We start from the raw sequence: 11,969 nt of genomic DNA, 5'->3' as shown, positions 1-11,969 counted from the left end.
TAGATAGTGTATATATGATGTATTCTTTGCAAGGTACATTTAATTCTGAAAATGTATTATTTCTAATAACATGAAATGAAAATTAAGGCTTTGTCTTTGGTTTACCAGGTTGTTGTACATTAAGTTAGGTTGTACATGACTTCTAAATGTTTTCTCTAGGATGTGAATGGTTCATATTTTGTAACATACTTCATATCTGATCATGTTTTTATACACATAGCTTGTGTATTTTCTGAATTTCATCAACCCATGATAAAGTGCCTCGCCAATGTAAGTTACGCTACGGTTCTGGGGTATTGTAGTTATGTTCACTTTCAAGTTAAACATCTCAACATTGGACCAAATTCTTTCAAAAAATACAAGAACCAGCTGGATGAGAAATGCTCATTGGACACACAAAAAAAATGTAGGCCAATCCATCCTACACCTTGTTTACGGCAGTGAAAAGCTGTATAATGAGGCTTTTCAAATTCAAACCGAACATACAGTGCTTTCTTCTCTAAGGCAGTGTTTTGTAACTCCAGTCCTCGAGTACCTGCACCAGCACACATTTGTGTTGTAGCCAAGCACACCTGATTAAACTCGTCAACTAATCATCAAGCGCTCAATGAGTTGAATCAGGTGAGTTTGTGCGGGGCTAAAACCTAAAACAACGTGTGCTGTTGAAGGTACTGGAGGACATGGGAAACACTGCTCTAAACTGTATGCTTTCGAACCAATCATAAGATTTGTCTTTCTCACTTTCTTTAAAGGGCCAATGCAGCGGTTTTTCTCAATATAAAGTAATTTATGGATACCAATTAAGTACCTTACTGTGATTGTTTTCAATTTAAAATAGTTTAAAAAAATAGCATAGATTGCTTCTTAGCAAAGAAATTTATCAAGCAAGAATTTTCCTAGGTAAACGGAACATTTGCTGTTATTGGCAGAGAGGTTTGGAACTTTATTGGTCTAGTAAGTCATTTAGCACCAGGTGACGTTATCAGGCAGGCCAAAACCCCAGCCCACCAAAACAGGCTGTAATTTCAGGTAGTCTTTTCAAACAGCTCTTACACTGAAAGGGCATTATAATTTTCAGTATTATTCCAACTTCAGTGTGGAAATATGAAACACAGGAAAATCACTTTTGTTTTTACTGTCCTTTTAATAGCAATAATCTTTGTTTTAATGTAGCAAAGTATATTATGATGTGTAAATTTGGTCATGTATGGCACCTGTTTCAAATCTGTTAGATTTAAAAACATTGAATTGGTTCATGTAGTATATTGTTTAAAAATAGCTGTACAGTCCAGATTAATGCAATATTTGAATTGCATTCAAATGTACTGCATAAGATTTACATTGGCAGTAGAGCTGATGCTCTTTTCAGAGCCACTGATTTGTTAAATACATTTTATACTAAATCTAAAGCGCTCTCATTTTCTGCCTTAGGGGTAGATGGTTGTTTGCATGTGATCCGTCAACCAAGGCATGAAAGGTTAATAAAGCATTTTGATCCGTTTGACTGAAAACACATTCCTCTTATGAAGGTTCACAACACACACAAGATCCGACCACGCCAATGTTTTGGTTCTTCGTGTATCATGAAAAAAAAAAAAATGCAATCACTTCACACATCATTTTAATTTGTACATTTTCCCTCATAAGAACGTTAAAAAAAAAGTTAAAAGATCCTACAAGAAATCAATATTTTGGAGAGTATCCATACAGATGTAGTGTATGTGACCTGCATGAAGATGAAATCAATCACAGTGGTCACTTTACAAATGGCAGGCGCATAAAAGAGCAGTGAAACATGGTGCTACGTGATATAAAAAGACAGTTATGCCGTTAAGTTGGACAGTACAAATATTCAACTCACACACAAATATTTAGAAATATATTAATCCAATTTTTTTCTTAACCAACTAGAACTCCAAAACAAAACTCAATAGGGGACCTGCCCAGCCTACATAACAGTAGGGAAAACACTACAGTGATGCATGGTAGAGGATGAGGGATAGAGAATAGCATAGTGAGGAATAGTCGGGGTACAACAGGGTGGGGTCAATTCCGTTTCAATTCAGAAAGTAAACTCAATTCCAAATTTTACCAAATTAAAAGGAATTGGAATTTCAGTGTACTTCCCAATGCTGGTGTACAAACCTACAGACTGAATCCAGACATGACTAGGTGCTGGGCAGTGTTTCTAGCATCAAAGTATGACGTGTCTGTTTCGTCCTCCGGCTGGGGGATGAAGGGCATTGTCTGGTTCTGGAGGTTATCCCAGTCCAAACCCGCAAAGAGAGCGTGGCTCCTCAGTTCTGATGCAGAAAAAAATATGGTTGTAGCAAAAACATTTAACTATCAATCAGAATGGCATCCATGAAATGGTATTATTACAGTTTGGTTACACTGAACTGCATTTAAATTGGGCAAAGAAAACCTTACCTTTGAGGCCAGCCCGTTTGTTCATATCCATGGTGAGTAAGAGCTCTATGGCATTCCGGGAATTGTGGGATAGCTCCTCATCACCATCAGGCCATGGGATATCTGAGATACAAAAATAACTAAATAAACAATTTTGGTGATATAAAACACTTTGAAATGCATGATTTTACTTTGCCGTAAAGGCCTTTGTGTCACACTGATAACATAACAGAAGCAATAAACAGCCACAGCAGCTGCTGATATCTACCTCTGTTGAGAATATTCTGGAAGACAAGCTGAGGGGTTTCGTCATTGAAGGGGGGCACACCGGTGAGGAACTCAAACAGACACACACCCAAGGCCCACCAGTCCACCATGTAGTCTGAGGGGGGAACAGAGTCACTTTTCTTAGGTACCAGTACTGTAGTGTTACTGTGCTATTTTCCTGTTAGGCTGTGCCTCTATTCGACAGCGGTGGAAGCAGGAACTGAGTTAGACAAATCGGACAACATTAGGCTTAATGTTTCGATGTAAAATTTCAGATAATTGTTAGATCCACACACTTCTCAATTTAATGATTGTGGACGATGTTGAAATTGTGTATTGCTTGCTAACATTACTAAGTCCTAAATAATCATTTGCAATAAATGACATCTTACAAATTGTAATCCAAACCAATATTTTTTCTGACAAATTCTTTCCAACATTAGATCCACACCTTGGTACCAAACATCATATTCCAGGACAAAACACATACCAATGTTAGAAACATGACAGATTTCATCAGCTTGAAAATATACCTTTATAATAGGGCCCACCTGGAAGTCACCAATGTTAGTCCTCCACTGACATGACTTTCCCTAGACTCTTCAACACCATGCCTTAAAATTGGCTTCCCATTAGAATTTCCCTCAATTTAACCCCAACATGGGTCCACACCAACCCAATACAAGGGGCCAGAAGCAGCAATTACAATGGGGAATCAGAACCGGCATTTTGCAACCTATCCACGTAATATTGAATCAGGCAGCCATTTCCTGTGGTACTAGACAGTGAATGCAGGGAAGCTGAAAGCACATGCATTTCCCTGGCAGTTAGCAAGGTTACGATCAACTTACCACAATTAAGATATCCTGAAACTAAAAAAATAATGCCTGTTAAAATTGCTGAACTTGCTTTCTCAACAGGCATTTATTTATACCTTCATGTAAAGTTGTTAAGATGATGACAGAAATTATACCAACATGCATACAGAAATATTTTGAATCCCCCCCCCCCACTGGCACCCTCCCCAGTGTCATCTCTTACCATGTGGTATCCCCAATAGCAGCTCTGGGGCTAGGTAGTCTGGGGTGCCTAAAATCGGTACTCCCTCCACAGGTACCGGAGCACGTCGGACACTCTTGGGGGTCCTGAATGGAGTGTGGGATGTTGTCATCGTCTGTGGGGTCTGAAATTAGAAAACAAATGAATAAATAACTGGGATAAAACAGTGTTGTGTCATGTAGGTTCCCTGAAAAAAATAAGCTATATTCAGGTCATACATTTGAACGTAGCCATCACCCCTGAGCCTCGACTCAGTAGATCTACCTGATAGAGGAAGCTGTTGGAGTTGGGTCTCTTCTGGACTGGTGTGACAGCAGCAGGCATACTGTGGTAGGAGGCTGAGGTAGCCATATCCATGGCCTCCACTGAGCCCAGGCTGAGGCGTGAGTTCCACGACATGTTGGAGCGGTTGATGGAGCTGCAGTAGCTCCGGAAGGCCACCACGTTCCTGGGCTTGAGGAACGAGGGTGACTTGGTCACACTGGGGTCCAGCTCGGGGACTCTGTCAAGGAAGGAGCGTTTGGATACGCCTCCTCGCAGGGTGAGCATGTTACCCGGCAGTGCTGTTCCTATACTAGCGACGGTGGGTGGCTGAGTGATATTTCGCTGTTGTCTAATGCCAAATGCCCTTCTTTGGCACTATGAGTCGACCACTTTGGGGATGGGCTGTTGACATTGATGGACATTTCATGAACCGACCCCTCAGAGTCGATGCTCGGGCTGCTGCTCCGCTCATGGTCTTCACCAAAAGACCTGCCCTCAACAAAGACCCCCTCTGCTAGGTCATCCAACTCACACAGGAGGTTTTTAGTCACAGCAATGGGACTAGAGCGTTTGGGCACCTGTCCTTTAGCAGTCCCTTGACCCTTAGATTCAAACTCCTCCAAATGAACATTGGCAAACACCCCGGTCAGACCAGTACAATACTTCAAAGCCACTTCTGGGACCCCAGAACACCTCTGGTACTCAGAGTCTCTCTTCTTGGAAAGCGATTCCAACTGCTCAGGACTTTTCTCCACCTCCTCAAACCCTCTCTTTACTGCTGAGGTTACCCCAGACTGGACTTCCATTGGTTTCCCTTTGGTGGCACAGATACTTTCAGCTCCAGAAACATTGCCTCTGATTGGTTGAGAGAGTTCAGGCTTCTTGGGTGGGGCAGATTGCTCCACTTTGTTAAACTGAAGCCTCTTTCCAACATGGGGTTCCTGTTTGGCATTCCTGGACAGTTCTCCGGTACTGGGTTCTTGGTGGAGCTGTCCACGTAGTTCCAAGTTGTCCAACGATGCCAGGGCAGAGCCCTGGCCCAGCATCCTAATATCAGAGGTCACCTTTCCTCCCGTTTGTCCACTTGCATTCCTACCATATAGGTATGGCACGTTCTCAATCTCCTTCTAGAAAAGGAAACGGAATACAGTAACAAAACGGAATACAACCTACATATCTTCTAATAACCAATGACCCACAAATACAGATATTTGAAAACAAAATGTTTATTTGCTACTGGCTTGACCTGCTCCAGCTCCCAAAGTGGGCTGACACCTCCCTCAGAGTCAGTGGTGGAGGGGAAGATGCATGATTGGCTGCCGCCTGTGCTCATGGTGTCAAACCTCCTCCTGGACTTGAGCAGCCTGGGAGTCAGGCTCTTGGCCAAAGCATATGGGCTGAACACACAGCTGTTGGGTCCTGAATCAAACAAAACAGACTGATTAGAACCCGTTTGAGGGAACAGAATCCACTTTCTCCTCAGGACAGGTTTGACTACATATCTGACCAGTCCGCCCTCTATAGATAAAGATGAAAACCTGAAACACAGTGTGGTTTGCAGAGGTAGAATTGAAGAGACATACCCAAAGTCCGGCTAAGGCAGACAGGGGAACGCAGGTATTCATTCTGTCTCCTCAAGGGCGAACTGAGCGAGTTTTTCCGCTGTTCAATTTTCCCACATGACATAGGGCTAAACACAGCAGAGCCGCTGCTGTGCCGCTTGCCCTCCACTGCTGGCGTGTTCTGTGTTTGATTAGATGAGAGCACAGAATAAATGTTTAATCTGGCAACAGGAAACAACGTACTGTATCTGCACAAACCAATCATATCACACATATTATCATTACTGGGGTTTTCTAAATGAATACATATTTAAATACAATTAACTTTACTCACAAGTCCAAGAGAGCTGATCAAAGACAGGACTTGACCAGGGGTGCGGAAATAATCTTGTTTAGGCATTGCCAAAGATGGAGTTGTCATGATATCGGCAAGACTCAATTCTGTGAGGAAAAGGAATTAAAATGTAAAACACAACAAAAGCCTGCAAGCAGATGGAGATGTATGCGTTCATTAAGTGTACGCTATAGTGCCCATACCTCTGTCAAGCTTGACTTTGGAGAGGCCAAAGTCTGTAAGCTTGATGTGGCCTTCATTAGACACAAGCATATTGTCCGGCTTTAGGTCCCTAAAAGATTGAACAGAATACAAAACTCAATTATACTAAAATGTGAAATAAACACAAATATTTTGAAGATGAATAGTTATAAAAAAGTACCTGTGGGTGATTCCATGGCGATGGAGGTAGTCTAAAGCACGTGCCACCTCTGAAATGTATTTCACTGACATGTCCTCATCAAAATACCCATAGATGTGAAGAAGTGATTTCACATCCCCTCCAATAAGGTATTCCATCACCTGTGGATAAACATGTACAGAGGCAATATACCAAAGTCAGGTCAGGGACATGCGTCACTCACTGTTGTCATTTGTATTTTTTAGGGCCACATACCAAATACACTTTTGTTGCTGATTGGAGACAGTAGAAGAGGTGCACGACAAAGGGACTTTTGCTGAGGGCCAATGCGTCCCGCTCTGCCTTCATCTGATCTGCCATATTTTTGTCGCGCATGTCTGCTTTCTTCACCACCTGGAGGAAAGTGAATAGCCAGTAAAGTGTTATTATCCTCAAAGGTCAATGTAAGTTAGGTAAATAAATATATATATATTTAAAACAAGTTAAATGCTTTCCAACTCCTTTACATTAACAGCGGTTACTGATGGTTCACCCCACTTCAAATTCTAAATGCTCTCGAGCAGATGCATAGCAGTGGCAAAATGTTGATCACTTGCCTTGATTGCATATAAGCGTGCATTGCTTTTCTTCCGTGCAAGGTAAACCTTTCCAAAGGCACCACGGCTGATGGGCTTCAAAACAACGAAGTCTTCGATTGAGGCAGGTTTTGGAATAACGGATACCTTCCCATCTGCACAGGAAAGGGAGCACGCACCCTGCTTTTCACCCGCATCCATAGTTGGCACCTACTAGCAGCTAACGTTAGCGTAACTTTTGCAACTCTTCAAGGGGAATACATCCTGAGAGTAATTAAAAACAAAAATCGTGCATGCAATTAAACTAGTAAGCTGTTACAGTTCAAAATACCGATATGAAGTTTTATCACACAAATCTTTTCACTAACCTGACAGACAAGGCGCGGTTTGTTTTGAAATTTGAAATCCGCTCACAGAAATAGGGGTCCTGCGTGACGTACTATTCGTGGCCAAAGATAGTGCCTATACGAATATTAACACTTGAAATGCAGATCACTTCAAAGGCAGATTTGGCCAAATAATACATGTATGAATTAATCAATGAATACAATTGAGTTTTTGGGCCATCTTATTTCTAGAGCTACTCTGCTAGAAGAATTGGCATCAGGCAACGGGTAGGACACCTAGTATCAAAATAATATGTTACGTCATACATATTTTGAATGCTGCTTGTTACGAATGTTGCCAACATAGAGAGTATTAAAAACAATGTTCTCCCTTCTACAATGAGTCAGGGGTTAATAACGCTGATACCTAAAGCCTAAAAAAGAAGTGCTGCTCATCGATAACTGGCGTCCAATCTGTCTTCTTAATAATGACTATAAGATTATAAGCCTTACTACTTGCAAAAAGAAATTAAAGAAGTCCTGGATGCAATCATTGATGAAACACAGTCTGGCTTCACGAGGAACAGACATATTTCTAACAATGTCAGACTAGTATTAGACATACTTGACTACTCAGACCTAATAACTGAGGATAGCTTCATATTATTTTTAGATTTTTATAAAGCATTTGACACAGTAGAGCATCAGTTTCTCTTCCACTCCCTTGAGAGACTTGGCTTTGGGGATTTTTTCTGTAAAGGCTATTAAGAACATTTGAACATCTTGGCCATGTTCTGTTATAATCTCCACCCGGCACAGCCAGAAGAGGACTGGCCACCCCACATAGCCTGGTTCCTCTCTAGGTTTCTTCCTAGGTTTTGGCCTTTCTAGGGAGTTTTTCCTAGCCACCATGCTTCTACACCTGCATTGCTTGCTGTTTGGGGTTTTTGGCTGTGTTTCTGTATAGTACTTTGAGATATCAGCTGATGTACGAAGGGCTATATAAATACATTTGATTGAAGACTCTCTATGCAAATGGTAACAGCTCTATCAAATTGAAATATGGCACCTCACCTAGATTTGAGTTAAAGAGAGGAATTAGGCAAGGTTGTCCTATCCCTCCGTACCTGTTTTTATTAATCACCCAACTTCTTGCAAATTCTTTAAATAATAGTCCTTTACAAGGTATTTCCAAAGCTGGTAAAGAAATTATTATAAGCCAGCTGGCTGATGATACTACACTTTTTTATGAAAGACGCTAACCAAATTCCCATATCGATCAATGTGATACAATCCTTTTCCAAAGCGTCTGGTCTATATCTTAACATTAATAAATGTGAACTCATAGCTGTCAAAGATTGTGTGATACCTTCATATTATGGTATTCCAGTAAAATAAGAACTTACATATTTAGGCATAACCATTACAAAGGATCAGAAATCTAGAGGCTTCCTAAATTTTAACCCTCTTATTAAAAAAAACCAGAAGAAGCTAAATCAATGACTACAGAGGGACTTATCTTTAAAAGGTAGAGTCCTAATAACCAAGGCCGAAGGTATCTCTAGACTAACATATGGTGCTCTATCTTTATATCTTGACAGTAAAATAAGCACGGAGAGAGACCAGATGCTTTTCAACTTTCTTTGGAGAAACCGTACCCATTACATTAGGAAAACTGTTGTAATGAACACTTATGAGAATGGTGGACTGAGTTTTCTGGACTTTACTACTTTAAATAATACTTTTAAGATCAATTGGATAAAACAATTCCTAAGAAGACCCACTTCTATCTGGAATTTTATTCCTCATCATGTCTTCTCTACTTTTGGTGGCCTTAACTTCATGTTGTTTTTCAATTATAATATTGACAAAGTTCCAGTGAAACTTTCTGCTTTTCATCGGCAGGTTTTCTTGTCATGGTCCTTAATTTATAAACACAATTTTTCTCCACACAGATATTATATATGGAATAATCGGGATATATTGTTTAAAAATACTTCTTTGTTTTTATTGGTTCCAAAATAATATCCTATTGGTGAGCCAACTGGTAAATGTAGAGGGTCTTTTACTCAGTTATAAAGAATTCTTATCACTTTACAAGGTCCCTGTAACACCTAAAGATTTTGCAATTGTTTTAGATGCCATTCCCTCAGGTGTTGCTATGTTATTCAGGAACGTGTCAAGACCTGACCCTCAGAGCCTACCTTCTATTGACCCTGTTGACTCATCAGTAGGAAAGATTTGTTTCTCTTTTGGTCCATTCAACAACAGAGCGATATGAACCTTGTTTCAGCAGGATGTTGTATCTTTGCCTTATGTCATGCCTTATTGGAATGGATTTATTGATAATATCTGTTGGAAAAAAGTTTGGATGTTGCCACACACATACCTACTTGTTAACAAAATTAAGGAAGTTTCCTTTAAAATTATTCATAAATATTATCCTGCCAACCACTATATAAAGAAGTTTAAGGAAAACATCAACTCAAATGGCTCCATTTGTAATGACCAACCAGAAACAGTGTTGCATCTTTTTTGGCATTGTATGCATGTAAGAAAACTGTGACAAGACATCAGTAGCTTTATAATTGAACACATTTATGAAGATTTTACACTATTGTGTAGAGATGTACTGTTTAGATTATTTACATACAATAGAAATAAGCTGAAACACTTTTATGTAATTCATTTCATTATTCTTCTGGCCAAATTTCATATTCACAAATGTAAATTTACAAACAGAAAAACACATTTTCGTACCCTACAAAAATTAATTGACCTGTATTTTAAGATGGTTAAATGCTCTACTAACAAAAAAGCTGTTAGAATTGTAAGTATGTGTATGTCCCTTAAGGTCCTTGTGTAATTGTAATGTGATATTGTACCCCCTAGCTCGATTGTCCATTGTCCATTGTATGTATGCTTGTGTTCCCTCATGTGCTTTATGTATTGATTTGTTGTTAATTAAAATGAAATTAAAATAAAATAAAAAAATATGAATGTTGCCAACAATGTTGCAAACATTTCCGAAGGTGCATAAAGATGGTGGCCTGTACTTACCACAAACGCCTTATTTAATAAGTTGTATTGTACAGTGCTTTCCACCACAATTTTTTGTATTGACAATAGCACGCTATACATTATCCCAATTCTTGCTCCAAGACATCAGCAATTAGAAAACATTAAAAAGTAGATTGTTCTGATTTATAGCCACATTGAACCATAGTTTTAAAAGTCTGTGGATAGTGCTCAAACAAGGATGTCATATCTGAATTCCTCAATTTTTATGCACCTTCTCCATTATTAGCAACAACAACAAAAAAAGAGAAACGTTGGAGAAGTAGCCAGAGGCATTTTGCTTCAATTTTTGAATGCTAATTTCTAGTGACTTTTGAGAAAAGACAAATGGGCCAATCAGTCGTAGGGCCATGGCCATTCATATACTGTATGGCCATTCATATACTGAATACCAGTGTGACTGTTAAATGTGGATATATTCAATTAAACAACCATTTTGTACTATTTTTCTCACTTCCCCTATGTCAGGTTGTTACTATTACTGCTCTACACACTGAATGGTTTGAAACAACATGATTTGTTCAAGGTATACTACAGTTATTATAGTGTAATAATTACCCAACAACATACACAGTTAAAAACGATTGTAATAAAAACAAAAAAAATCAATCTCCACTCTACAAAATTATGCAAAATAAAATATCCTCATGGCTGCCTCTCTCCTGCATGAAGTTAACACATACAATACACCCTCTAGACTTAAGCTGTTATCATTTCATCAGAGATCATATATTACTTTTTTGTAGACTGTTTTCTCTGCTACCACTATGACAGACCATCAACTCAGACCATCAACTCTATGAGCTTGGAGAGGCACTTCTCACTATCTTACCTGTTTGTGTGTGGCCTCTCTCTCTCTCTCTCTCTCTCTCTCTCTCTCTCTCTCTCTCTCTCTCTCTCTCTCTCTCTCTCTCTCTCTCTCTCTCTCTCTTCTGTTCTGGGTATCCTCATGGCTGCCTTTCTCCTGCATGATGTTAACACATGAAAAACACCCTCTAGACAAAGGGATGAGTAACTTTATAGGGGTCTGCAATACCCACATCCATACCCGCACATGCAGTCGCAGCTGGCAGTAGCCTTTGGGGGCCTTAAGCAAGTAAGCAAATACATTTAACTGCCCCCCCCTGACAATGGAGAGAAGGAAAAAAATACAGTTTTAGAGTTCAATTCCATATTTCCATGGGAAGGAGAGAAGATTTTGCAATAGTGTAACTCACAGTGAAAAAATGTGAAAAAATGTCAGTCTTACAGCTACTTTCTTGCAAGTATAGCCGGTTGATGTTTATTGGGATAAGTCTTGTCCTGGTGAGCAATTTCCACAAGCCAGCTACAAAATCAAAATAGGCAATACTGTAAAAAAATAATGTTTTCTGTTGTTGTTGCTTTTTAGTCTTAATTTAAGTTTAGAATTAGACATTAGTGTTAGCAGTGTGGTTAAGGTAAAGGTTAGGGTTAGATTTAAAATGGATGACTTTGTGGCTGTTCCAGCCAGTGACCATCACTGATTCACGACGAAAAACGCTAACCTGCACAATTCTACACATTTTGCCATATGGTGTGGAGCCTGAAGATAAATATTTGCAGTTTTGAGAGTGACTAACAAAATAAATGGGGACTACCCGGTCGGTAACTTGATCATGATTACTACAAGTTTAGATAGCTGGCTAGACTAATTTACCAATCTAAAACATTTTTGCTGATATGGGCTATTTGAGTGAGTGTCAGTAGCTAAGT

At 39.6% G+C, this 11,969-nt stretch overlaps 1 protein-coding gene across 1 annotated transcript; it reads right to left on the bottom strand.

Moving 5' to 3' along the window:
* Positions 1-1,603: 1,603 nt before the first annotated feature.
* Positions 1,604-7,250, bottom strand: LOC124039690 (serine/threonine-protein kinase greatwall-like). The gene is given in 13 exon segments (XM_046355920.1): positions 1,604-2,303; positions 2,431-2,532; positions 2,678-2,791; positions 3,718-3,859; positions 4,000-4,303; positions 4,306-5,126; positions 5,246-5,418; positions 5,583-5,742; positions 5,896-6,002; positions 6,099-6,187; positions 6,278-6,417; positions 6,512-6,649; positions 6,853-7,250. Coding segments are annotated over 13 exon segments (2,628 nt in total). The 5' UTR covers positions 7,033-7,250; the 3' UTR covers positions 1,604-2,145.
* Between the last annotated feature and the right edge of the window lie 4,719 nt (positions 7,251-11,969).

This window comes from Oncorhynchus gorbuscha, linkage group LG07 (genome assembly GCF_021184085.1).
Source record: "Oncorhynchus gorbuscha isolate QuinsamMale2020 ecotype Even-year linkage group LG07, OgorEven_v1.0, whole genome shotgun sequence".
Taxonomy (NCBI): domain Eukaryota; kingdom Metazoa; phylum Chordata; class Actinopteri; order Salmoniformes; family Salmonidae; genus Oncorhynchus; species Oncorhynchus gorbuscha.
Note: the sequence above shows the minus strand (reverse complement) of the source record. Positions and strands in the feature narration are given on the sequence as shown.